Genomic DNA, 26,498 nt, shown 5'->3' with positions numbered 1-26,498 from the left:
AGGGATGTATAAATTTCAGCGTGACGGAAAGGAAGGAAGAAAGAAAGAAAGAAGCGGTTAATTTCGTCGGCGAGGTACCTTGACGGCCTGAGGCGGCCAACTGGCGGCGTCTCGGATATCAAAGCTCCAAGGATTTGTCCCCACCAAAACCATCCCAAAATTCTTATTACCCACTCAAAGGCACTCGTCGAGTCTCCAGCCTTGGACCTTATCAACCACAGGGGGAAAAGGTGCTCGTTATCTCTTTTCACCTCCGTCTTTCTTTTTCAATTTCCTTGTGGAGGAATTTCGGCTTAATTTGCCACCCTGTTTTTCGACGGCCGCAAGTAGCTGCCGGAGAATCTGATATTCTTGTTCGTGCACCTGCCCACAACCCATTCATTCATCCAACTCCTACACGGGTGGCGCTTTCTTCCTCCTTGTCACTAACATATGTCCCGTAGGAGTACTCAGGGATATCTCTACGGTCTTCACGATTCGCCTTGATTGAACCCGATCAGTAGCTCGATATCTCCAAGATGGCGCCTAAGAAGAAGGGAAATAAGAGACAGGAGGCTGATTGGGAAGCCGAGCTCGGTGAGGCTGCTCCCGGAGCCGGTGGTGAGGCCGCCCCCCAGGAAGATGCCGCTCCCGCCGAGGAAGAGGCTGGCGGTGGTGGTCTACTCGCCACTTTGAGGAAGAACAAGGCCAAGAAGGGAAAGAAAGGAAAGCAGCAGAACGATTTCGTCGAGGGTGAGGACGCACCTGCGGCGGCCGAGCCTGAAGACTTCTCCAGCAAGCAACCTGAAGAAGGTACTTTCGATGACGAGGATGACGTCTTCTCCAAGAAGAATCAGAAGGCTGCCCAGGCCGCTGCAAAGGCCGCTGCTGCGCCCAAGGAGGCCGAGGATGAAGGTGAATTCCGTGTGAAGTCCAAGAAGGAGAAGGAAAGGGAAAAGAAGGAGAGAGAAAAGCAGCGGAAGAAGGAACAGGTATCTATCGGCCTTTTGGTCCCGGTCTCGGTCTCAATCCCATTACACTTGTGCTAATTATTGAATCTGCTATCTAGGCCGCTAAGAAGAAGACTGAGAAGCCTCAGCAGCCTGCTAAGGCTGAGCCTGAGAAGAAGCAAGAGCCGACACCCGCCGCCGCCGCTGCTCCCGCCCCCGCTGCCCCCGAACCTACTGGTGGCAAGAAGAAGAAGATTCCTGCCCACCTTGCCGCTCTCCAAAAACAACAGGAGGCTCTCAGAAAACAGCGTGAGGAAGAGGAGCGACTTTTGGCCGAGCAGCAGGCTTTAGAAGAGGAAAGGAGACGCGCGGAAGAAGAGGAAGAGAAGAAGAGAGAGGAAGCTCGTCAGCGCAAGAAGGAAAAGGAGAAGGAAAAGAAGGAGCAGCTCAGAAAAGAAGGAAAGTTGCTCACCAAGGCCCAGAAGGAGGCAAAGGAGCGCAATGAGCTGCGTCTGAAACAGATGCTTGCTGCAGGTGCAGGCAAGGTTGCCGGCTTGGAAGAACAGGGTGCCGAGAAGAAGAAGCCTGTTTACGACAACAAGAAGAGGCAGAAGAAGAAGGGCCCAGCTAAACAGGAAGAGGACTTGGAGCTGCCGCTGCACGGGCTAAGGCCCAGCGTGAAGCTGAAGAAGAACGCCGAAAGAAGGAGGCCGAAGAGAAGGCGAAGGCTGAGGCTGAAGCCGCCGCCGCCGCCTCCGCCGCTGCTGGTGGAGAGGAGAGCGAACTGGACGACTGGGAGAAGGCTGCTGACGCAGAAGACGACGACGTGAAGGATTCATGGGACGCTCCTACAGATGAGGAAGACAATGCCGAAAAGCCAGCCACAAATGGTGCCAAGGCCGAGCTCCCTGAGAGGCCTGCTGCAGCTCAAAAGAAGGCCGACGCTGAGGAGTCGTCTTCCGAGGAATCTTCCGAAGACGAGTCTGATGAAGAACAGTCTGCAGCACAGAGGGCCGTTGCTCAAAGGAAAGCCGAAGCCGCTGAGCGCAGAAAGAAGCAGCACGAAGAGGCGATGGCAGCTCGCTCAAAGGACAACCTGCGCTCCCCCATTTGTTGTATTCTGGGACACGTCGATACCGGTAAGACCAAGTTGCTGGACAAGATTCGTCAGACAAATGTCCAAGAAGGCGAAGCTGGTGGTATTACTCAGCAGATTGGTGCTACTTACTTCCCTGTGGATGCTCTGCGTCAGAAGACTGCTCCTGTGAACAAGGATGGTTCATTCGACTTCAAGATTCCTGGTCTGTTGGTCATCGATACACCCGGTCACGAGTCCTTCTCCAATCTGCGTTCCAGAGGTTCTTCGCTTTGTAACATCGCCATCTTGGTCGTCGATATCATGCACGGTCTCGAGCCGCAGACCCTCGAGTCCATGAGGTTGCTCCGTGACCGCCGCACTCCCTTCATCGTTGCGCTGAACAAGATCGATCGTCTGTATGGCTGGAAGAAGATTGATAACAACGGCTTCCAGGAGAGTTTGGCTATGCAGAATAAGGGAGTCCAGAATGAGTTCCGCACGCGTCTTGAGCGGACCAAGCTCCTGTTCGCCGAACAGGGTTTCAACTCCGAGTTGTACTACGAAAACAAGTCCATGGCTCGCAATGTCTCTCTCGTGCCGACTTCCGCTCACACTGGAGAGGGTATCCCCGACATGCTGAAGCTGCTGACCACTTTGACCCAAGAGCGTATGACTAACTCGCTCATGTACTTGTCGGAGGTCGAGTGTACTGTTCTTGAAGTGAAGGTCATTGAAGGTCTTGGTACGACCATCGATGTTGTCCTTTCCAACGGTATTCTCCGGGAGGGTGATCGAATCGTACTATGCGGTCTCAACGGTCCTATAGCAACCAATATTCGAGCGTTGCTGACACCCGCACCTCTGAAGGAACTTCGTCTGAAGTCACAGTACGTTCATAACAAGGAAGTCAAGGCCGCCCTTGGTGTTAAGATCGCAGCCAACGATCTCGAGCAGGCCATTGCTGGTTCCCGGTTGATGGTCGTCGGACCTGATGATGATGAGGAGGACATCGAGGATGAAGTCATGTCTGATCTGGAGAACCTGCTGAGCAAGGTTTCCAAGGATCAGCGTGGTGTCAGTGTCCAGGCCTCGACCCTTGGTTCCCTCGAAGCTTTGCTTGAGTTCCTTCGTGTCTCTAAGATCCCCGTTGCCAACATCTCCATCGGCCCTGTTTATAAGCGTGATGTGATGATGGCTGGTACGATGTTGGAAAAGGCTAAGGAATATGCCGTCATGCTGTGCTTTGACGTTAAGGTTGACAAGGAAGCGGCTGCATATGCCGAGGAAGTTGGTGTCAAGATCTTCACCGCAGACATCATCTACCATCTGTTCGATGACTTCACTAAGCATATGGCTGAATTGACGGAGAAGAGAAAGGAAGAGAGCAAGATGCTTGCTGTCTTCCCTTGTGTTCTCCATCCCGTCGCCGTCTTCAACAAGAAGGACCCTATCGTCATTGGTGTCGATGTCATTGAAGGTAGCCTGCGGATGCATACACCACTTGCTGCCGTTAAGAGCAACCCAACAACCGGAGCCAAGGAGATTATCGAAATTGGCAGAGTGTAAGTCATTTCCCCTCTTTTCTCTATACCCCCGGCGCCTTGCTAATGTCGGATTATAGTGTATCAATTGAACGTGATCACAAGGCAGTCGCCGTGGTCAAGAAGGGTCAACCCTCTGTTGCTGTCAAGATCGAAGGAGCTAACCAGCCCATGTACGGACGTCAACTGGAAGAGAAGGACACTCTGTACTCTAAGATCTCCCGTGCCAGTATTGACACCCTTAAGGAGTTCTACCGTTCGGACGTGTCGATGGAGGAGTGGGGTCTTGTCAAGAAGCTCAAGCCCGTGTTCGACATCCCTTGATTTTGTACGAACTTATGACCCACCATAGCCCGGGGACCTACGATTCATTTCGACAGGTCTTTGATGGTAACCATGAGGCATTCGACACTTGGCCGTTTGCCGGAGTTCCGGGCAGACTCAACTATGGGGTAACGAGCTATCCGACATGTGCCCATATGTATAGGTTTACCATATAGCGATGTGATTTCTTTATGTGCCGTGATGATTTAATGTACTACGTCGAAGTAGTGCATGACGTGATGAAATAAAACGGAACTGGTTAGGGATAACGTGTGTTAAAAGATGGACCACGGTTATCTCTGGGGTTAGGCTGGGATGGAGAAAAAAGAATAAAAGTCACCTAAAAGACCTGCATGCATGAGGAATGATCACGACTGGATTGTCCAAAAGCAAGATGTCTGTACATGAAATGGATTTCAAGAGGCCGTGGTCGATACCAATAGTTATGCTTGTTAATGATACTTGCGATTTAGTTCAATGCATTGGATTTCTTTTGACTTCTACCACATGTGATTAATATAAGGCGGTCTTTACAACGACCTCACTGTTCCAATAACCCATATTCTCCCTTCGTCCAAGATAACCATAGCCTACCCAACTAATACAATATATACAACCACCCTTAACCTTCCCAAACCCCTCCCCCGAAAGGCGCAGGACAGAAGAAACGACAAAGAGAGGAGAGACGAAAAGAAAAAACGAAATTACTCCGACTCCCCCTCCCACCTTTCAACCCTACCGCCCCTATCCGCCCAATCCAACCAACTCCCATCATAGACCCCAATCCTCTCAGCATCATACCCAGCCTGCACGGCCAACTGCGCCGCAGCCTTGGCCCTCACCCCAGCCTTACAATAAAACACAATATCACCCTCCTCGCCAACCCCAGGCTTGGGGTATCCAAACCTCGTCTCGAACTCCTCCGGCGTGAGGAAAAACGCATCCGGCTGCGACGCAAGAGGCACGGAGACAGCGGACGGGATGATACCCGTCGAGCTCAACTCGGCGGGCTCGCGCACGTCAACGAGGATGAGGTTCTTTTGGGGTTTTGTTCCGGGCGAGGCCGGGAGGGAGGCGTTGATCTTTCATTGCGGGTCAGTATCACATTGTTTTCTCGAGCAGTGGTTCTTGATTGCTTTTGTAGGTGTGATAATATGGCAGGGGAATGAATACAAGACCAGGGGCAAACGTACATCTTCAAACCCCCATTGTCTGAAGGATGGTTCACCGTCGCTTTTCCATCGGCGGAAGCTCTGTTGCACTGGAGCCAGCTTCATGCGGCGTACGGAGGGAATTCCACGAGCGAGACATGGCGATGGTGCTGTTCCGAAGGCTCGAGTTATTTCCGGGACGGTGCGGAATGATGATCTGATTGTGGCCGGAGCGGAGATTTGCTTTGCGGTGCGGGAAGCGAGCCCTGTTAGGGGACGTCGGATGGATTGTATCGAGGCCATTTTGGGTTGTGATTGGGTTTATGATAGTATGTTGCAGTCCTCAGGATTGATGGAGATGGAGTTGAGGTGATGTCAGTCATGAATGTCTGGGCGTCCTACCGCCTGCTTAAAGAGGAGGATGGTAACAATACGACGGGTGAATCATGGATGGAAGATTACAGTATGGTTACGTGGGAGTAACGGTTAAGGGCAGGGATTCCCTGGACGATCGGTGCAGGGGTGTCCCTTGTCAGCACTTAACCTCAGAACTTTATCTTTGCTACACTCGCTTCGGTTCATACTGAACATGAATGAAAGACTCACAATTATTATTATTCTAGGTAGCGTAATCTAAAAATGGCACGTCCTTCACCGCTCCACTGCTCATGAAGCTGACGACCCTGCATGAATCGTTTAATATCATGTACGCCTGGACGACTCGGCCCCCTATATCGCGAGCGCGGGAGTCCCTGTCGCTCGTCATCGGCACAAGCATGATCCTGATTTTCATCCGTTAAACAAGAAAAGGTAAAACGAAATAAGTCACCCCCGAAAAGAACAAAACCCAAGGTGAAAGAATAGTACAAAAGAAGTAGGTACAGGTATAGAAGGAAGAGAAAACGGGTTCGGCCATTCTATCTCCAGGATAGAGAACATAACACTGGAGGGCCAAAAGCCAAAAGGGGAGCTGAAAGAAGAGGGAAACGGGGGGAATTGCAATTATAGAAGTTTAGGCACGAGGGCGGAATGTAAGCAGGCAGTCATCCTAAATTGCATTAGCATTGTGTGACGGGGTCTTTCGTAGGATAAAGATATACATACCTGGGGAAAGATAGTGGCAAACACCTTGATGTCTTCCGACTTGGGGGTGGTGGTGTGCTCCCATGTCATTTCCATGCTGGCCTTGCCAATCATGGCCATCAAGTTCAGCTGAGCGTAGGTCTGGCCCAGGCAGTAATGAGGTCCAGTGCCGAAGACCAACCAGTTCTTGGGGTTTTGCTCAGCAGTGCCGGTGATCCAGCGATCCGGGTCGAAGGAGTCCGGGTTGGGGTACGCCTCCTCGTCGTGGGTTGCAGGCCAAACGGAGGGGATGATCATAGATCCCTTCAGCACGGTAATCTTCTCGGTGATGGGGAAGTCCTTCTTGACCAGGTACGGGACCATGATAACGGGTGGGCGGTAACGCAGAGTCTCCTTCACGACAGCACGAGTGTATTCCATCTGATCGAGCAGCTCCATGGTGATAGGCGCGTTGATATCACCGTTGCGAAGGCGCACATTTTCCTCGCGGACCTTCTCCAAGACCTCGGGGCGGTCGGCCATGAGCTGGAACAACCAGGTAGAGGCGGCGCTAGTCGCATCCTGAGATGCAAACAAGAAGGTGAAGACAGTCTTGGCGATTTCTTCGTCAGTAAAATCCCGAAGAAGTTGAGGAGGCTTCTCCGCGGGGATGCCTTTAGCGATGTCCTCCCGATACTTCGCAGAGACCTGCTGAGCCTTGACCCAGGCGTCCATGATACATGAGACTTCTCCACCGGCAGCCATGCGCGCCTTGCTCTTGGCGGCACACTTGGCGAACTCCTCCATAACCATATCCGCGGCCTTCTTTCCATACCATGTCTTGGTGAATGGAAGGATAATCGGGAAGTTGACCAGCTCCAAGGCAGCCGTGATCAAGTAGTAGTCATCGTTGATCTTCTGGATGACCTCATCGGTCATGTAGTGACCCACAAAGGTACGGCAGGAGATGGCGGTCATCAGTTCACGGAATTCAGGCATCCAGGGAGTGGGCTTGTAGTCATTGGCCTTGGACTTCTCGAGGAAGTTCTTGAAGTACTGGTTAAAGGTCTCCTCCTGGCGGGGAAGGTAGCAGGTGAGCGCGGAACGGGTGAAGAGGCCATTCAAGCCTTTCCGAAATTCAACATGGTCCTTGCCATCCAAGAACACCCAATTGTCCTCTCCAAGCAACTTATGCGCCGAATCGACGACACAGGGTTTGACGTAGGCGGGAGAGTTGAAGATCTTCCTGGACATGTCACGGGTGGATGCGATGACGACGAACCTATCGAGGTTTGCTATCAGCCATTGTCCCAATGGAGAAAGGATACTCGCACAGTGAATACATACTTGTGGAAGACAGAAACGCAGCTGAGTTCTCCGCTGTCCCATTTGGCCTTGTACTCGTGGAACTTGGGGTTGACCGACTGAAGGAAAGGTCCCATGAATGGCAGCTTCCATCTTGGTCCCACGATGGATCCTTTCTGATAGAAGTACCGGACTGTATTGAGTTCAACACATCAGCCATTGTTTACAACGGATGCTGCAGAGGCAGCCGGGGAGGACACAGGAGTCGGAGACTGAAGGGCAGGATGGAAAATATTCAAGGGCCATGTAGACAACTTACATTGATCGTAGATAACAGCCGCGATAAATAGAGTCAACAGAGCCTTCCAGACATTGAAATCGCCAAGGAGGGACCCAAGCAGTCCGGAGGGCTGGAAAAGCTGAGGGACAACGGTAGCATCCGCTGATGGGGAGACGAAGCTCCCAGTAACATTGGCCATGATGGAATGGTGGTGGTGCTGGAAACTCTCTTGCTCTCGCTCTCCAACAGTGAGATCAAGGAGAAGGAAGAGAAAGAGTGACGGCAACCCCGTGGACAGACGCACCACTTCTTTTCGGGAATTTGGCGAGAAGAGTGGCCGAGAGTACTAGGAGAAGGGGAGGTGGGAAAAAAAAATTAATATTATTAGATCGGCGGACGGTTACGGATACATTACTGTTAAGGAAAAAAAACGCTTCGGAAACACCGGAGAAACTCCAGACGTAATTAGAGACACCCCAATGGTCTCCACTTGAATGCCATTAATTATGGGACTTCTATCCAAAAAATTACGGACGGGAGAGGCATCTGGAGATGCTGGTCGAACACACGCGTGGGGAGCGATTGATGAAGTATACAAAGATTACAATGGAATAGTTACTAGCGACTAGGGTCATCCGGGATGCTGGGTTTCTGTTGGCCACTAGTGGAAGTTTCGGGACCCTTACAGCGTCCGGTATTGACAGGGATCCAATACGAGCAGTCCATTAAACCTATCATGATCCCTGTTCGCTACTCTGTACATTGCACGAACTTCCCCCCTGACATCCTGGTATTGGTATAGTACTGCTAGTATTTGTAACGAACGTCTGCACCTTTTCTGCAGTGTTCATCTCAGTCCATCCTACTAGTACTGACTAGTCCTAGTTCTAGCGGTTGGTCTCCCCGGTTCATGATACAATGTACATTGTAAATAACAGTACACACCCTCTCCATGAGTTAATACTGGTAGACACGATTCTGACTTTTTCAACTGTTTCCCCCTTTTTTTGTGATGTTTTGTTTTTCTTGTTTTTTTTATTCCGAACCATTGGAAGCAAAGACCGGTTCGGTTCTAGAATCGAGTCAGGAACTGGAACCACTGAATAATTGTTCTGATCCCCTATGACAACGTAAGGTTCACTATTGGATCCATAGTTAACTAACCCGATTATTTATTATAAATAAGGTCGAATTAGTTATCATAGATCAAGCAATCAATCAATTCAGACTATCAATAATATGTATTTACGGAGTACAAAAATATCACCTAATACAGCAGATGTTAGGACAGTGAAGTATATCATCGCCTGAACCAAAACAGAGTCTGCATGGTGAAACCCAGATATACGTGCACATGGGTGGAAATAAATGTCTTCCCCTTACTCCGGGAAATTGTTCGAGAAGGTGTCGAGTAATCAGCGAAAAGGTGATTCGGTTGTCGAGATCCCGGACCCTTCGTTCCCCTTGGCCTGTGCACGTGCTCTGTTCCTCAGGCCAGTTAGTCACTGCCTGGGGCAGGCAATCACAACTATAGTGGAATGAGTGGATGGATGGATCCATGATGGTTGCCTGATTTAAATGCCTGATTAAGCAGCATCAGTGGACTAGAGTCTGGTGAACTCTTCGATTCAGTGAAATTCCCGACATAGGCATTAGCGGGTCGATCAATTTTTTGTTGCATTTTGGATCAAGGGCAGATAATCATAGCTTCAACCTCGGTCCTTCTGTGTTTCCACGCTGAACTTTTCATAACTCATAAGTTTCTGATCTTCTGAATGGCCACTCAGCATAGGGCTTAAGCCAGTGGCCAATCAAGATGTCTGGATCTAGAGATAAAACCAAAACCCAATCAGGTCTACGTAGTACCCGAAACTTAGTACCTTATTATGTGTATGTCTTTTCTAGTTTATAGTGTTCTAGGGCTTTGTTCTTCTTCTTATCCCTCTTCTTATTTTAGGGCTGTTGTTGTTGTCGTTGTTGTTTCCAGTATAAACTCGAATGCACGCAGACGACATATATTTGCACCAATGCCACCAATCTTACATAGCACGTACATCTCACGAAGCATAAACAAGTGTGTAACTAGCCCCCGTGCCCCGAGAAAAATAGAAGTAAGAATCAACAGTAGCAGTATACGCTGGCAAACCTGACAACAATGGAATAAAAGACCACTCACTCCCACAGCGATGTACCTGGCCCAATGCCTCATAGTCATCGGACGAAGAGTCACCTCTTCTTTTATGTACCTGCGTGGAGGAGCGATGATAATCCGGGAATGGGCTAAGGTAATTTCAAGAATGACTAGGTAGCTACAGCGAACTGGTATGATCGGCCCATTGCATCGCGTTACGCTTGCTCATATTCACTCAAAGCTTTCAAATTCGAGTCTATTATTTGACTAGACCCATACGAGTAGAAGTAGAAATGTCTTGGACATCCAAGCCTTATGTGCATCAAATAACGAAGGATCATTCCAACTCATGCTGAACGTAACCACCATACCCATATCCTACCGTCCAAAGCCAAACCAGCCGCGCCGGCCTCCCTTCTTTTCCTCTGTGGCTGGCTCGGTTGAGGCCGGAGCCGCACCCTGGGTGCTCGCGTTCTCACGGGGGTAGTCAATGTAATTCCATGCGACGTCAAGGAACAGTGGCTTCACTGGTACTGGCTGCATCTGGGGTGGGTATGGGACAAGGTTCTTCAAATCCAAACCGTCACCGGGGTACTCGTGCAGCCGCTCAACCATTGGCCGCTCGCTGGCCGATTTCGATTGCTGCTCGGAGATCTTCTCCAGAGTGACAAGACCGCGGCATTGGGAAACTAGGGCTTGCAAGGTTGACTCGAGGGTCTGGATTTGGTTGCGTGTGATATCAAGCTTTGGCGGTTCTTCCGCTTCGGCGGTGGACTGAACCGAGCTCGCAGACTCCCGACTGAGCGCCAACGCTTGCGAAAACAACGCAAGTGCGTTCTTATATTTCCCGAGAATACTGTGGGACCGCCCAATGGTGAGACACCTAAAAGTTCATGTCAGAGGATTCTGCGTCTGAAAGGGGAATGATAAGCCATACCTCAAGGCCCGGAAGTAGGATCGTTTAGCTCCAAGCTCCTGAACAAATGTAGAATCTGCTGCCACACCGGGTAGCTCGAGAATGAACTCGATGCTCTGCAACGCAGAATCATACAAAACGACTCTTTCACGCAGACGGGCCAGCTTCTTGCCTTTGGTTTCTTCGCGTTTGGCAGAACCCTTGCCACCCTTGGTTGCCTTGGCCTGGTCGGTCTCGCCATGTACGCCGTCATGCTCACCACACAATACACGATTACGCCCGACTCTCCATCCTACCAAAGCGAAGTTGACGGCGGTGCGGGTAATCTGCAGGCTCTGCATCCTTTTATCTCCAGGATCTACACCCTCACCAATAAGGTCGTCGATGGCAGTCTTTGTAGCATCCACTGCATCTTGGCTGGCAATAATGACGTTATCATAGGCAGCTGCCTTGTCCTTCGATGAGGCGGATTTGCCCGAGGCATCTGCGAGCCACGAGGCGAGCCGAGACTCCGCCGCCGCAGCCGCCGCCAGAGCCTGAGAGATTGCGGCATCTTCCAGAGCAACGGTCCGTGATCTCCATGTGATGGTCTCAGGAAGTTGCTGAACTTCCCCGTCCGCAGTTCTCCTTGTTCCAGCAGCATCCTCTTTGAGACAGCTAGGATCCACCTTCTCAACTTCTGACCTGAGGTTGGTGTCTGACGGGAAAAAGCTGATGGCCAAGGAGGGTAAAGGCTTCGATCGTGGAAGCTTCATCTGGTATGCGGCATATCTCAAACTCGGATCGACGGTACCAGAGAGGAGATCCCGAAATGCATCTTTCTTATTGTTTTGACCAAGTGCTGCATATATAACCCTGGATACAGAGTAATCCTGCATACACTGCTCCCACTTCCGTTTCTCCAATGACAGGGCCCCTGAGAGTGTGGCATGGTATGCACGCGCTTCAAGAAGATCATTGCCAGTAGCGCCAGAAGCTTGGTCTTGTAACAAGAGAACAAGTTCGTTTGCATAACTGGCGGATTTATGCAGTCGCGAGATGATGTGACGCCGGGCGGCACCTGTGATTCCCTTGGCTGACGGATCAGCAGAATGCGCCGACTTCATTTGCAGCGCTTGTGCCCATGCTCGTTCTGAGCTTAGGAGTAGGATGTGGACATATCTGGTGAACAATATAAATCAGCACATGTGGTAATTGGGAAGATCGACAAAGGAACTGTAACTTGAAAGAACATACGCAGCATTGCCGCTGACATTCTCTGCGCTGACGGGGGGTTTGGCAGTATATTTACGGCCCTTGGGTGTGGTCTGCCCGAGCTTCTTGCGGAGTTTGTGCAATTTGCGGGTGGTATGGGCACGGTAGGCATTGTAATCACCAGCCAAGAGGACCTCCTCTCTCTGGTTGAAAATATAATCTGTAATATCCATTGTGGTAGTACTCAATAGAGGTATCAAGTGGATTGATTAACGCCTCTGTACTAAGGTGGGTAGGCGTCGGACTGGAGAGTGCGGGTTGCTGGCGTGGTCAGATTTCGGCCAAACGAATGACCGGCTGATTTCGCGGGATTCTCTTTTCCAGCATCGGCCGAAGCTCTTTGCTACCACCTTCTCAAAATTTCATTCCGCGTCAACTCCACGACATCTGGTCTGCGAACGCAGTCTTTGCTCCTTGTTATCCTGCTAGGATTATCAAGCATATCTCAAACTTTTTGCTGGATATTCCGAGCGACTGCTTGTCAGTATTTTGTGAGCTTCGTGCACAAGACACACTTCACGGTTCGTCTCTCCTCTCTTTAGCACCAAACAGTACCTTGTGGAAGCGCCAGTCTGACCCCCTTCGCTGAATTAATAGGAGACTTGGGACCGATATGCTACACATTCCTGTTAGATTTCGGTGATTTCAGGGTTTGACGCCGCAATCTTTCAAGGTAATGCTGGAACGGGCTGCCGGATGCCTTGAGAGCGCAGGACGGCGTTTCTTCCGGGATTCTAATGGCGCTATTCGAGGTCCAAGACCACTCTATCCAAGCTTTGGGCAAACCAGTGGCACAAGTTCGGACTCCCTGCATTGGCTTCCTATCTCGCCAACTTCAACCCGAGGAGTCTCGAATACAGTAAATGGTACTCCGCCTGCAGGCAGAGTTGCATCCGAATCACGAACTCCCTTCTTGGACTTTTTATATCCTCCACGTACACAGGAATTTGCAGTGTCCTGTCTCATACGATCTCCGAGAAGGTTCACCGCGCGCCGGAGGAAAAGGGCCATCACAACTCTTACAAGAACCTACACGTCGGGAGCTGCGAGTCTCTATCAACCTGCTGGTGCAGATAGATCAGGCCCCGTTATCGCTAGTCGCGCAGACCGAGAAGATGAACGGAAGCGGGCAAAGCATGATCTGTTGTCATTGCTAGGAGATGGCAAACTCGAGGAATACGACAAGGCATGGTCACTCTACGTTACTGCAGGCCACCCACTTGATACGAACCCGGCCCTCCTAGCGATCCTAAGCAATTCAGAGGATGATGTCAATCACCGACGGGCTAAGCGATTGTTTGAAGGAATTCCTGCCGATTCTCGGTCCGCGGAGGATTACTTGCATATGGCGAAATCGTATTTGGCGGCTGAAAGGCCGCTGGAGATGAATCGTTTATGCCAGATAGCACTGGAGAAGGGCCTGGGGATTCCGTGTTGGGCCTACACTTTGGCGCATTTTGTGAATACTAGGCAGTGGGATTATGCGCAGCAGGCCTGGTTGTCAAAACCGACAACTGATGAGCAAGGGTTATGGGATCATATTGCATCCTCTTTAACCTTTTCCAATGTACCGAACGCTCTGATCGCCTTTGCCACATGGTTGCAAGATGAAGTCACCAATAGTTCAGCACGCGATCTCGCCCGATTCCTACTTTACCACATATTCTCCACGCCGGGGATCATTGTGAAAACAGCCACCGAGCCCCTTCTCCTGCTTTTGAGAGAATATAACGCCTTATCCATACTCACCCCTAGGCATTACTTCCGTCTTATGAAGACTCTTCAGTCATCTGAGATCCGATCAATCTTCGTTCGGGCCATTGTGGTGTACCGTAATTTTCGTTGGCAGATGGAAAGTGAAGTGCCACCCGCAAAGCTGTTAAATCAACTCGTGAGACGCTTATCTACCTTCGAAATTACCATTGGTATTCGGTACCTCTTGGATGAGCTCAGCCTGTTTCATGGCAAGCCCTCAATCGATGCATATAAGCATGCGCTTATCGCCTTCTCAAGGGCTGGTGACGTGGTTAACGTCAATGAAATATTCGAGAGATTCCTGTCAGATCATGGGAAGCCCCTGAGTCGTAGACTTCTGACTCCCCTGTTATATGTACATGCGAGATATGGTAATGTACAAGAGACTCGCCGCCAGTTCGCAAGGATATCGGAAGAGTTTGGCCTGGTACCGAATGCTGTATGCTGGAATATCCTTCTCACGGCATATGCCAATGCTGGTGACCTGTCTGGAAGCTTTACCACATTCAAGAACATGATTCAGCAGGGCGTGGAGCCAAGTTCTCACTCTTTTGGCACACTGATGGGACTTTGCGCTAATAGAGGCGATATTGACACTGTCCGTCAGCTACTTGCTTTAGCGAAGCAGCGCCATGTGCAGATCACAGCTCCGTTCCTTGATACTATCGTGGAGGCCTATTGTAACAATCAGCAATTGAACATGGCTGAGAGTGTGGCAGAGACTTGTCTCGGTTTGGATGTGAAAGGTTCACGTGTGAGAATGTGGAACGTGCTTCTTTGGAATCATGCTTTCAGGATGGACTTAGAATCGATCTCTCGGGTTCGTTCGCGTATGGATGCCGCCGGCCTGCAGCCTGATGGCATGACGTATGCTGCCCTCATGCTTAGTTTGGTGCTCATTGGACAGACCGATTCCGCGCGTCGCATTCTCAGGACGCTTCACCGAAGCCATCGCATGTATGCCACAGAGTTCCACTACGCCATCATTCTGTATGGCTATGTAAAGGACCGCAATCGGGACATGGTGCATATCATCTTCCGCGAGATCAAAGAACGTTTCAATCGACCTGGGTTCAGCTCAAGCTTACTTGTTCTGAAAAGTCAGCTTCAGCGTGATTTGCAGCTAATCAAGAGCGGTAATAGTCAAGTGGATAGCGCCAGTGTTCGTCTTGAGAATGCCGAGAAGTTCCTTGCGGAAACTATTGCGGAGTTCGACACCACTAAGTTGGCCACGAAGCTACCGATGCCCGGTGTTGGTAAACAAACGATTAGTGAAGCTTTTCCCGCTATGTACTATGAATACATAATCTCGGCATATGGCACGAGGGGAGCTTTTGCGAAAGCCCGAGAGCTTTTCGATCAATTCATTAAAGATCGGCAGGCGTCGAGTACCTCTGAGAACGTCTATGACAAGGCACCATTACGTCTACTTTCCGCATTAATGCTTGCCTACCTAAAGGCGGAGCAACACAAAAAGGTGGAAGAATGCTGGAAGATGGCATTTTCTCGTGCCAAACAGCTAGCCCGACGCCCTACAGTTGATGAATGGCTTTCTAGCCAGTTACCCTCCACGGAGATCATTGAACCGCCTCGACCAACTCTGCCGAATTCTGTCAGCCATCACAAGGATATTTTGTTAGATCTAGACGGTTGCATTGCTGAGCGACCGAAGAAGTCATCGATCTTGCCGGCATATCAATTCTTGCTGTCCCGACCACTGTCTTTGTACATGCGCTCCCTCGCCTATCGAAACGAGACCTCGAGGATTCCTCAAGCCGTTGCGGATGTCGAGAAGGCAGGCTTTTCGTTGACCACTTATAATTGGTCTACTTTCGTCCAAATGCTTGCATCTTCGGAGAAAATTTCTGATCAGACCGAGGCATTCACTGTCTTTGAGAAAAAGTTTATGCCAAATTTCCCTGGATGGAAAAGTCTTCGCCGAGGATACGGAGTAAAGCCCCCTGGTGTGCCGTCTAGCATCGACATCATCGAAAACCCGACGCGTGGGAAACATCCTAACCTTCTCGGCAAAGAAGGTCGTAAGTATTGGAGCAAAATTCAGCCCGAGTTCATGCAACCTACTTATGTCTCCATGGTCTATCTGGCTTCTGCCTTGCTCGGCGCCCGAGAAAGAAGCATCTTTGATGGAGGGGCAGAACTCGGCTCTCTTCATCAAGTGGCCCCCAAAACTATCGAGGCAATCGCCGATATGCCTTATCTACGGGAGAAATTTCAGGGTGTCTTACTCCGACGTCGTCAGGAACAAGGAGACAATAAGGATGATGTGGATGGTCGTGAGCATTTTGTCTGGACTGGCGGCATCCTTGGAGTTGGCGGCCAACGGAGACCAATTCTGGAAATTGATGAAACGACTGGTGAACCAACCAAGACGTATGATATGGCGGAAGAACAAGCGCAACGAGACGATACGTCTCAGGGAGCTTCAGAAGATCAGGCTGGCGTACATGCAGCCGATGCTGTGCAATCTCCCGAGGGCACATTTGCACCTGCAGAGAAGACCATTGACTACGAAGATGAGTATGATATTGAGGCCGAATCGCTGTTAGAGACAAGACGCAATGCGCAGCAAGCCAACGATGACTTGCTGGACAATGAACATCGCGAGAACATCGACAGTAACCTTGCAAATGATTCCTCCACGTTGACTGAGGATCTACTTGCCATGGATGAGGATGTTTCAGATGATGACTATGACCAATGGTTAGAAGAAGCTATTGATGAAGAGGCCATGTCTTTCGAAGAGTCGAAAGAGCGTAATTAGGAGAGAGGAAGTTTGTCTTGCATTGTATATACCAGAACACAAAATGTACCATACTACATATGTATAAGAGATATCTAGAGAGTGTACGAATATTATTGGATATAATTCAACTCATTTTTCCAGCATCAGTCTTCGCTAAGGTACAGTACATAGTTTACATTGTTGATATGTCCCATTTAAGCACTCAATGCTGGATTGCTGAGTCATCAGGCCATCCGCGTGTGAACGCGTGGTGGCAGAAGAACGACGCGTTCCAATTATGCCCGATTAGGACGGCGTGTTTCCACAGCTTTGAGAAAGATCCTCCGCCATCCCACCCGTTGTCAAGGGCGCAAAGAACCGAAACATTCTCCCCTCTGCTTTTTCTATGATTTAGCGTGGGCTACCCAAATTTAGAAGAACCATTTATCACGTTGAAGTTACATCGATCATTTTGAATTCTTACCAATATACCCTGACCCCGTATAATTGTCCGCGAAACACACTATCACCATGGACGGAGTGCAGCTCCGTGATGAGGCCGCTCAGGATAGAGTGCGTGCCGCTATTGAGTTTCTCGATCCCCGTAAGTCATCATGGACAGTACTGTGTGCCATTAGAGCATGAGAACTGACTTATCCTTCGTCTCTTTTCAGGTGATGATGCTAGAGCAAGAAGGTCCGTCAATTTGAAAAACATCCCTGTTTCTCTCAAACACCATTTCAGGATCTGGCTTCTGACCCGCAGAATAGCTATCGTGCCGATATTGTGTTGATGCTAAATCGAGGACTTCGGCGCTTAATAGTACGTTGTTGCATACCGGCCTTGAACACGACGATTGGCGGACAAGGAGCTAAAAAATCTTTTCCCATATAGGTCAGCATTGATGAGCTCAGAGCACATAACCGTGAATTGGCCGATGGGTATGTGATAATCAATTTGGGCAAAGTCTACAATATGCTAATGTTTGATTGAAGGCTTCTTACTTCCCCGTTCGACTATTCCCAAGCATTCGATAGAGCTTTGAAGGACGTTATCAAGACAATACCAAACCGACCTTCTAGAGAAACAGCAGACGAAGTGGTATGTTATTCTAGCCATATGCGCACATGCATATAGATATGGGGACTGACAAACGCTTAGAACTACTACTGCGCCTATGTCGGAGCTTTTGGAGAGTTCTCCTGTAACCCACGGACCTTGGGCTCGACCCATTTGAACCGGATGATCTCCCTTGAGGGCATTGTGACAAAATGCTCATTGGTCCGGCCAAAGATTATACAGAGTGTGCATTATAGCGAAAGGAAAGACAGGTTCTTGTCGAGGAAATATAGGGATCAAACAATGACGGCTAGCGGAGCGACAAGCTTGAATGTTTACCCCCAGGAAGATGATGAGAAGAATCCGGTATGTCCAACTTTATCGACGTGTATTGACTGTATCCAGCTAATTATGAGTTTTGTCTTTCAGCTCATCACAGAATACGGCTACTCGACATACATGGATCACCAAACCATTTCAATTCAAGAAATGCCCGAGAGAGCACCGGCTGGACAACTGCCCCGGAGTGTTGATGTGATCTTAGATGATGATCTTGTGGACCGAGCTAAGCCTGGTGACAGAATTCAGTTGGTAGGAATTTACCGGTCTCTGGGAAATCGAAACGCAAACTCGGGCTCGTCGACATTCCGCACACTTGTTTTGGCAAACAACATTATCCAGTTATCATCGAAATCCGGCGGAGGGATTGCGCAAGCCACCATTACCGACACTGATATTCGCAACATCAACAAAGTTTCCAAGAAAAAGAACGTTTTCGAGTTGATGTCTCACTCCCTCGCGCCGAGTATCTACGGTCACGACTATATCAAGAAGGCAATCTTGCTCATGCTGCTTGGTGGTATGGAGAAAAACCTCGATAATGGAACACACTTGCGTGGTGACATCAACATCATGATGGTTGGTGATCCCTCAACAGCCAAATCTCAGCTCCTCCGTTTCGTTTTGAATACTGCACCCTTGGCAATTGCAACAACCGGACGAGGTTCATCGGGTGTCGGTCTTACGGCCGCTGTTACGTCTGATAAGGAGACTGGAGAGCGCAGACTGGAAGCTGGTGCAATGGTTCTTGGAGACCGCGGTGTGGTCTGTATTGATGAGTTTGATAAAATGAGTGATGTGGATCGCGTGGCGATTCACGAAGTCATGGAACAGCAGACCGTTACCATCGCGAAGGCTGGTATTCACACTAGTCTGAATGCTCGTTGCAGTGTCCTGGCGGCCGCTAATCCCATCTACGGACAATACGACCCCCACAAGGACCCGCACAAGAACATCGCCTTGCCAGACTCTCTTTTGTCTCGTTTCGATTTGCTTTTCGTGGTGACAGACGACATTGAAGATTCCAAGGACAGGATGGTGTCCGAGCACGTCCTTCGTATGCATCGTTACCGTCAGCCTGGCCTTGAAGAGGGTGCTCCCGTTAGGGAACAACTCAATCAGACCTTGGGTGTTGGACTCGAGGACAATCAGGATTCAAACCAGCCCACAGAGGTGTATGAAAAGTTCAATGCCATGCTCCACGCTGGCATGGCCAACACAGGTCGGGGCAAGAAGAAGGACGTTGAAATTCTGAGCATTCCATTTATCAAGAAATACGTTCAATACGCTAAGTCGAGAGTCAAGCCCGTGTTGACTAAGGGAGCCGCTGATCACATTGTCACCACCTACTCGGCGCTGAGAAACGATGAACTATCTGGTAATCAGCGCAGGACATCGCCTATCACCGCGCGTACCTTGGAGACATTGATTCGTCTGGCTACCGCACATGCCAAGTCCCGTTTGTCTAACAGAGTTGAAGAACGGGATGCAAAGGTTGCGGAGTCTCTCCTGCGTTTTGCTATGTTCAAGGAGGTTCTCGAAGACGAACGCCGTAAGAGGAGAAAGGTCACTACTTTCGACGAGGATTCCGAGAGCGAGTCAGAGGAGGACTCTGACGAGGATGATACTCCCGCGCAAACTGCAAGTGCCACCCCGCGGTCAAGCCGAAGAAGTGGAACACTGCGCACGCGTGCAGCTGCGAACCGTGCCACTACCGATGAAATGGACGCGGATGGAGACGATGCTTCGGAAGATGGCGACGGTCTATACAGCTCCAGTCCTCGTGGTCAACGGTTACGGTCGAGCCAGGGCACACGTACTCAAACGCAAAGCCAGTCTCAGATGTCTGTAGCATCTTCTCAACCAGCCTCACAACTCATCGACTCCCAGACAGATACTTCTCAGCCCCAGACGTCGTCTGCTAGTGCATCCCAGCCGATACAGCCTGCTCGTCTGACGGTCTTCCGCCAGGCTCTGGGCCCGCTCATGGGTACACGGCTGTTTGCCACTGGTGACACCGCTGACGTGGAAGAGCTCATCGGGGCTGTGAACACGGCAGTGCGTGGAACACGATCTCTCGGAGAGAGCCATGTGTTCCAGCGTCCTGAAGCAATCCAGGCCTTGAGGGCCATGAACGAGCGAAATGAATTGATGTAAGTGCCCACGACCCAAAGACACTCACGTCAAGAACTCATAACATGACTAACATTAAATCTATAGGTTCCTTGAGGATGACGAGACCGTTTACAGAATTTAATAGCATAGAAAACTGGATGGAGTTTCAGTTGTATGGTCGACTTTTGATTGGGAGCTGGAAAGGGATTTATGTCGGACACGTTAACTAATGTCACTTTCATCCCCATCGACGGGTTAGTTTGGCGTTTCGGGGGAGTTTTAGTCTATACATTGCAGATGTCAATTGGCCCTGGCATTAAGTTCTGGTCCTGGCATTTCGTGTAATAAACTTTCGTTCCTTGCATAATACCTGAAGTATAATCCTTGGAGCTGCTTGGTTCTTTGTCCGGTACGACTTCAATACATCCACGACTGTCGACGTAATTGTAGAGATTTCGATATTATATCACGGAACAGTATGTCTTCTTACCCATTCCCATCTTCTACTGAGCCGTATGCTTCATTATCGGCCCACTTCTGCAAGCAAGATAAGATCATTGAAGATATAGACAAAAAATGAATTATTAAACCGAGATAGAGAAGTAGAATGAGAGAAGAGTGTTAAAAAACAGATGGCATAGAACATAGTCACACTTTTTTGTACGGACATGCTATGATGCATCCAACGTTAGAAACCGGGGTATAGATTCAAAGCTTGAATTACAACTTATATGCTAGGTTCCTCATCTTTGACTTTATCGGCCTCTGCTAAGAAACCAGAGTCGTCAGACGAGAAAGACGATGTACGCACACCTTCACTAATCTGTGCTTGTGTGAGGGGTGACACTCCCCGGGAAAGAGTCTTGGACTTCTTCTTGCGGTGTTGGTGTCCTTGCTCGGAGCCTGACGCCGTAGAATTAGGGGTTAGGCTTCCCCGACGGGGCCGGCTACTCGCAGACGACCTTGACGGAGGACGGTCATCAGTATCTACGGGGGTGGTACTTCGGGACGGCGTCCGTGAGTGCGAGTCCGAGCGCGTGCTACGCCGGGCAGGCGATTTCGGCTCGTGGCTGAGCCTAGAGATGCTCGAGTGGTGGGAATGGCGATGGTGGGCTTTTTCGTCAGCGGACTTGGTGATCGTCGCTGCGGCGGCTCGCCGGCGCTGTGACGCCTTCCATCCAATGCCAAACCACCAGAACCAGCCGCCGTCCTGCTGAGCTAGTTGGCGTTCCTTCTGGCGCAGTTTTTGGCGCAGTTGGGCACGCCGTTCGTTCTCCTTTTCCCAGAACTCGGTGCGGTAGTCATCCCAGTTCCCGCGGAACTCCGGCGAGAATGACTTGGGGAGGAGCAGTAGTCGGATATAATCACCTCCCGGACTGAGGTCTTCCTCCACCAGGCCCGACTCCATGTCCATGTTGTAGTACGGCTGGTGGTGCTGCCGACCGCCAACGCGTTTCTCCGACGCAGGCCGCTCAATATAGTGGAAGTCTCCGGCTGGGGAAGGGAAGAGCGGAATTGAAAAGGGGAAGAGGAAGGAGAGATAGGATAACAGCTCCTGCCACCAGGGACCGCGGATCACAACGATCTTGGTGTTCATCGTGCGAAGGCCGCGGTTGGCGACGGCGAGCCAGCGCCGCGGCCAACGTACCCCACGCTCCCATTGCCCCGTGCCCCAGACCAGCAGTGCAGTGACCACTCCGCCGAGCAGCGCAACCTTCTCCCACATCTCCACCACCCAGTACACGGAGCCGCCTACCCCGCGGCCATCTTCGCGAGGACGGAGGAACAGCGCGTAGGCAAAGTAGGTGATCCAGGCAGCAAGCAGCAGGAGAAAAAACGTGTTCTGCCGCCGGCGTTCTCGCAGCGCAAGGTATTGAGCCCGAAGGGAGCTTTCTAGGATGAGCAGGTTTAGGTAGATCTGAGGTGGAGAGGAGGGCAACGTGGACAGCGGGTCCGGTGTTGACGGGCGTGGCGGGGAAGACAGATCAGAAGAATTCTGAGGGTACGACTGTGGAGCAGAGTTCAAAGTGTCGGACGATGTTGATGAGGGCGAGAGATGATTTGCAGGAGCCGGTGACCCTTTGACCAGGTGATCCAGGCTTGCGGAGGCCATGTCCGCGACAGTAGAGGAGAAGAAGGGCACCAGAGAAATCGAAACAACTTTTGAAGCAAATGGGAAACGGACGGAGAACAAATACACTGAAGGATCAGAACAGCACGGCCTTCACGGCCAGGCGCTATCTCACAGCATGGAAGTAAACGAGTGAGAGCACGAAGGAGCGCAGACTAGATGGAATGGAGAGAAACGTTGAACTGTTGGAATGGTGGATTTAGTTGGACGCCGACAATAGATTACCGTCGGTATCGTATTGGTTCGGTATGGCTCTCGGAACAAGTCGACTGTCACATGATGGACGGGACATCTTTAAACAAGAAACAAGACCAATAATCCCTTGATATTCATAGTCTAACTGTATACATTATTATGCATATTCACTTGCCGTTAACACCGTGTAACCCGACAAAAGTAATCCAGAATCGCTCTTTATAAACAGTACATAATCAATCAAAGAAATCTATGCCTTTTTATTGTGCAGCCTTGCGATCCACGTCTTCCATCTCGGACAGAACCAAGCTGTTAAACTCTTCCCATCCATCCAAATAGACATGGTGGCCCGAATTCTTAATGACCACAACCTTGGCTGAGCCGTGGTCCGCATTTCGCTCTTCCGGGGTTGCGTTCTGAAGCACCTTGCGCTTCTCTGCATCAAGCTTGGCTTTTGCTGCCATTCCACCTTTCACATCCATCCAGTCATGATCGCCATACATGAAGACTATGGGGAGACCGTTTTCGCGCTTGGCGGGCGTTGACAAAGACGAGCCTGAAGCTATGGTAGAGTCGGGCTGGGGCAAGTTCTGGCGAGATGACTCTATGGATTGTGTAGATTCTTGCGTAGAGGATGAGGGCGTCTGAAGCATCTGTCTTCCCACCCCTTGAATGCGTCTGATTAGAGGGCTGCGTGCAAAGGCACCAGGGGCGAGAATATATGCGAGCGCATACTCTCCACTGCCCCGTTGACTGAAGATCGAATACGAGTAATCATGGAGGGCCTTGGCCTCGTCTGCAGGTAAATGAGAAAATCGCCGGGACGTCCAGCCTGATACAAGTCGCGGGCCTAAGGGACCCGCCCAGCGAATTAAACTGAAGGGAGATATGTTGGCATCCCAAAGGTAGGCAAACCACTTGGGAACCATCCGTCGGGGACGCTGATCGGGAGCAGCACTACCTGTCGGTGGGCCTTTCAGGAGGATATTGTTGTCACCTTTCTGAATTGTCTCGGGTGGCACTGATGAAGCTGAGTCTGCGATGTTGCGTTGATCCTGGGAGAATTCGGTGGCCATCGTGGACTCGGACGGCATATCTGCCGACACAGCATATGGGTCTTCTGGAATTCCAACTGGTGAAGCTAAGATGAGCTTGTTCAAGCGACCAGGATATTTGAGGGCATAGCGACCGCCATGTAACCTCCCAAACTGTGGCCGAGCAAAGTAAAGCGATCGATTTTGCGTTTGATGCGCCATTCCTCCAGGGCGTCCACAAACCAAGCCTCCGCCTCTCTGATGGCATCTTCACGGTCTTTCGCCTTGATACGGAACGGCGGCCGTGTGCTACGGCCCATTCCCAGCAAGTCTAGCGCATGTAGTTGCCACCCTTTCAGTCGGCTCAAAGGCTCAAAATTCTTGTAGAAGAAGCCCAACCCGGCTCCATATCCATGGATCATAACCAAGTGCTGGTTTGCTTCCTCCCCAATTCGTTCGACGGAGAATTCGTTGAGAGCTCGATTTTTGCCGCTTAGCTCGACCATGCTGGAGCGCCACCTCCGAGGGCCATAAGGATCGTTGAGTGAATTGGCCGCTACCTCGCCCTCCTGGCTGTGATCGGCTGATTGTAGGCTCCCTGGTTCGCCACTTGCGAGATTACTCGTTTTTCCGGTTTGCAAATGCGTAGGGGGTTCATGTTGAAGGTAGGGCAAGTATGAAAGAACCTTATGCTCGGCTGCGGCAGCCGGCAGACACGACCACTGGAGAACCCCATCTCAGTGACTGACACTTGAGCTTATTTCCAGGTTTTACAACGTACCCATTGACTGAAGCCTTCTCTGTAACCTAGTGGGAACCAGGCTGAGGGTGGCGGGGTTGCGCTGGCTCCGCGAGCCGCGTGAGGAGTACCGCCCTGGTGGGAGGCTAAATCGTCCTTGGACGATTCCAAGGATTGCGAGGCCATCGACGATGAGTAGCGACCAAAGGCAAAGGGGCTAGATGACGTTAAGAGGTGTGGATGTTCGAATGCGGCCCAGGATCGAGTGGCCTGAGAGGTAAGCGAAGAAAGTCGCGCGGTAGACACCTTGTCGCGCAGAGCAGAGAGTGACAGAGTAGTATTCTCTGTCACCCGCAGAGAGAGAGAGAGTAGGAGAAAATTAAGGGCAGCCGCGGGATTTATATGGAGGGTAATCAAGGCCCGTAGAGACCAGCAAAGGCGAATATCGGGGCGGATGAGAAGCCAAAAACCGCTTATGTCCGAACCAATCGACCTAACCCCGAAACAGGCACCGATGGATGACGAAGGATAGAGAACAAAAAGAATGTCGAGGGATTGAGGCTCAGCGAGAAGTTAATCTAGAATAGAAAGGGTGGCGGAGGACCGTGTAGACAACGTACTATACATGGATAAAAATGACAGCAAGCAAAAAGATAATTATAAAGGAATGATTGGGCGGAAGTGAGAAGTGGGAACCCCAACAGAGGATGATGACGCTCAACTGTTCCTGCTGGAACATCCCGAGGGTATTGTATCGTATCGTACCCGAACACTACCACTCGTACGGAGGACATACCAAGTACAAAGTACCTACGTATGTACACTTACTAGTATGCTACTATACTCGGAATGGGTCTTCTGGCAATTAATTTATTTCCATTGGGGATTTCACGAATATTTGACGATCCCTATGACCTCCTCTGATTATTCTACCGACATTTCCTAGAGAAAGCTTCGGTATATTATCACAACAAATCCGCCTCTCATCACTAACCCGCTCAAGTCCTAGGAAGACCTCACGATTCGAGCGCTTGAATTGGGACCAGATATGCTCCTCCGACGATATCTCACTCCACCAGGATAGTGCGCCATGGCCCTACCCATAGCTCTCGGGGACCTGTTTTCTTCAATCGGTGTCGTGCTCCCCGGCGTTGTGGTTCTGCTGCTAACTCCGCTGTTAGGTCGTAAACTGAAGTAACCGCCAGAGCCATCGGCTGGACTAACAACGTAGTTGTTGGTCTGGGAGGAGCTCAACATAACGGAAGGAATGTCTCCTATTGATTGTCGTGACTGTGAGTGTGGCGATACTGCTCTTGACCGGGATTCAAATGCAGGATTGTCCGACCGAATCGATAGAGCCAGTGATAATGAGTTCGGAGTGCGGATGTTTAGGCTCGACAACACCGATGTGGTAGCTGAGCGGCGATGGTGGGGACCATGGCTATCATCAGGACTGGCCAGTATTTGTCTATGCCTCCAGGGTAGCGAATGCTCCGAAAGCTCGTTATTCCTCATGCCAAGTGGTTGTGATGGTAATTCCAACCGATTATTGATCGAAAGCCAGGCCCTCTCATCGGCCTCCTCACTTACGCTGTTACTGGAAGAGGAAGACACGGATCTTGAATTAAGTCCATAGACTTTAGAGGATGACGTCCAACAGCGCCATCCGCCTACGCCCTCGAAGTCCCTCCTCTCGTCGCCACTAATCAGGCCGAGGAAGCCGCGCAATGACGGGTAGTAACCATTTTTATGATGCTCTGCTCTTCGGATTCGCCGTCCGTCAATGTCGTGGAGTGTACTATCCTGGTCATTTGGTTCTTCCAAATGTGAACTGTTGCGTCGCTGGCCGCGTCCTGGTCGGCTATGGCTAGGGGAAACAGGGTTGGACTGGTGGCAACTGGGGTCTGAGAAATGGATGGTCCTGCCGTAATCCAATGACCGGCGCTTTGGTGTTGTAGCAGCTAACGGGGTCGTGGGTTCAGAGGGGGCGAAGTTTAAGAGGGACGAGGTGTTGGAGGTGGGAATGACAAAATAGCTCGCGATGATCGCATAGCATAGTTCGATGTAGATCACCGAAAGCCGTAGAAACAGAGCCAGCACCGAAAAGCAGATGGTAATATAAGCTGATATAACGAGAGGTATGGAGACGAGGGCAAGGAATGGTAGTGTAAAGAAAGTGGTGGTTGACATGAAGGCTTGCAACGAGTATATATAGTACTAGATCTCTAAACCCGAGGGATAGATATAACAGATAGCAAATGAGCCACGCTATGCGATACCAAACTGTGTGATATGAATCGTTAAGAAGAAGACATCTTGATCTTTGAAGAGGGAGACAAAGAAGAATAAGAAAAGGAGAATCCTTGTCGTGCTCGACCCATCGGCTTACTTTGGTGAACAATAACCATAAAATGCGG

General features: G+C 50.4%; 9 protein-coding genes across 9 annotated transcripts; 3 read left to right on the top strand and 6 right to left on the bottom strand.

The window, feature by feature from the left end:
- Window positions 1-518: 518 nt before the first annotated feature.
- Window positions 519-4,149, top strand: ANOM_003800 (putative mitochondrial translation initiation factor IF-2; the record flags this gene model as incomplete). The annotated part of the gene is made up of 4 exons (XM_015549057.1): window positions 519-971; window positions 1,049-1,496; window positions 1,571-3,569; window positions 3,629-4,149. 4 exons carry the CDS (start codon window positions 519-521, stop codon window positions 3,870-3,872), a joined length of 3,144 nt encoding a protein of 1,047 aa, XP_015408413.1. The 3' UTR covers window positions 3,873-4,149.
- A 366-nt stretch (window positions 4,150-4,515) lies between these two features.
- On the bottom strand, window positions 4,516-5,354 carry ANOM_003799 (rhodanese-like domain-containing protein). Its single transcript, XM_015549056.1, has 2 exons — window positions 5,066-5,354; window positions 4,516-4,954 (listed from the first exon to the last, which is right to left on the bottom strand). The coding sequence occupies exons 1-2, from the start codon at window positions 5,324-5,326 to the stop codon at window positions 4,577-4,579; spliced, it is 639 nt and encodes a 212-aa protein (XP_015408430.1). The 5' UTR covers window positions 5,327-5,354; the 3' UTR covers window positions 4,516-4,576.
- Window positions 5,355-6,035: 681 nt separating this feature from the next.
- erg5 (C-22 sterol desaturase erg5) lies at window positions 6,036-7,890 on the bottom strand (the record flags this gene model as incomplete). The annotated part of the gene is made up of 4 exons (XM_015549055.1): window positions 7,710-7,890; window positions 7,433-7,583; window positions 6,128-7,367; window positions 6,036-6,071 (listed from the first exon to the last, which is right to left on the bottom strand). Exons 1-4 carry the CDS (start codon window positions 7,867-7,869, stop codon window positions 6,036-6,038), a joined length of 1,587 nt encoding a protein of 528 aa, XP_015408429.1. The 5' UTR covers window positions 7,870-7,890.
- Window positions 7,891-10,179: 2,289 nt separating this feature from the next.
- ANOM_003797 (signal recognition particle subunit SRP68) lies at window positions 10,180-12,144 on the bottom strand (the record flags this gene model as incomplete). The annotated part of the gene is made up of 3 exons (XM_015549054.1): window positions 10,180-10,684; window positions 10,739-11,878; window positions 11,954-12,144. The coding sequence occupies 3 exons, from the start codon at window positions 12,142-12,144 to the stop codon at window positions 10,180-10,182; spliced, it is 1,836 nt and encodes a 611-aa protein (XP_015408426.1).
- A 503-nt stretch (window positions 12,145-12,647) lies between these two features.
- ANOM_003796 (putative translation regulator (Cya5)) lies at window positions 12,648-16,508 on the top strand (the record flags this gene model as incomplete). Its single annotated transcript, XM_015549053.1, has 1 exon — window positions 12,648-16,508. One exon carries the CDS (start codon window positions 12,648-12,650, stop codon window positions 16,506-16,508), a length of 3,861 nt encoding a protein of 1,286 aa, XP_015408425.1.
- A 492-nt stretch (window positions 16,509-17,000) lies between these two features.
- Window positions 17,001-20,124, top strand: ANOM_003795 (MCM DNA helicase complex subunit MCM3; the record flags this gene model as incomplete). Its single annotated transcript, XM_015549052.1, has 8 exons — window positions 17,001-17,073; window positions 17,144-17,165; window positions 17,240-17,291; window positions 17,364-17,410; window positions 17,465-17,570; window positions 17,631-17,894; window positions 17,958-20,020; window positions 20,088-20,124. The coding sequence occupies 8 exons, from the start codon at window positions 17,001-17,003 to the stop codon at window positions 20,122-20,124; spliced, it is 2,664 nt and encodes an 887-aa protein (XP_015408428.1).
- Window positions 20,125-20,709: 585 nt separating this feature from the next.
- On the bottom strand, window positions 20,710-22,095 carry ANOM_003794 (Spo7-like protein; the record flags this gene model as incomplete). Its single annotated transcript, XM_015549051.1, has 1 exon — window positions 20,710-22,095. The coding sequence occupies one exon, from the start codon at window positions 22,093-22,095 to the stop codon at window positions 20,710-20,712; it is 1,386 nt and encodes a 461-aa protein (XP_015408427.1).
- Window positions 22,096-22,568: 473 nt separating this feature from the next.
- ANOM_003793 (putative alpha/beta hydrolase) lies at window positions 22,569-24,267 on the bottom strand (the record flags this gene model as incomplete). Its single annotated transcript, XM_015549050.1, has 3 exons — window positions 22,569-23,440; window positions 23,518-24,064; window positions 24,124-24,267. 3 exons carry the CDS (start codon window positions 24,265-24,267, stop codon window positions 22,569-22,571), a joined length of 1,563 nt encoding a protein of 520 aa, XP_015408422.1.
- An 819-nt stretch (window positions 24,268-25,086) lies between these two features.
- On the bottom strand, window positions 25,087-26,271 carry ANOM_003792 (uncharacterized protein; the record flags this gene model as incomplete). The annotated part of the gene is made up of 1 exon (XM_015549049.1): window positions 25,087-26,271. One exon carries the CDS (start codon window positions 26,269-26,271, stop codon window positions 25,087-25,089), a length of 1,185 nt encoding a protein of 394 aa, XP_015408421.1.
- Between the last annotated feature and the right edge of the window lie 227 nt (window positions 26,272-26,498).

The sequence above is a fragment of the Aspergillus nomiae genome (assembly GCF_001204775.2).
Source record: "Aspergillus nomiae NRRL 13137 chromosome Unknown contig00079, whole genome shotgun sequence".
In the NCBI taxonomy this organism is placed as follows: domain Eukaryota; kingdom Fungi; phylum Ascomycota; class Eurotiomycetes; order Eurotiales; family Aspergillaceae; genus Aspergillus; species Aspergillus nomiae.
This window is presented reverse-complemented; position numbering and strand designations above follow the sequence as displayed.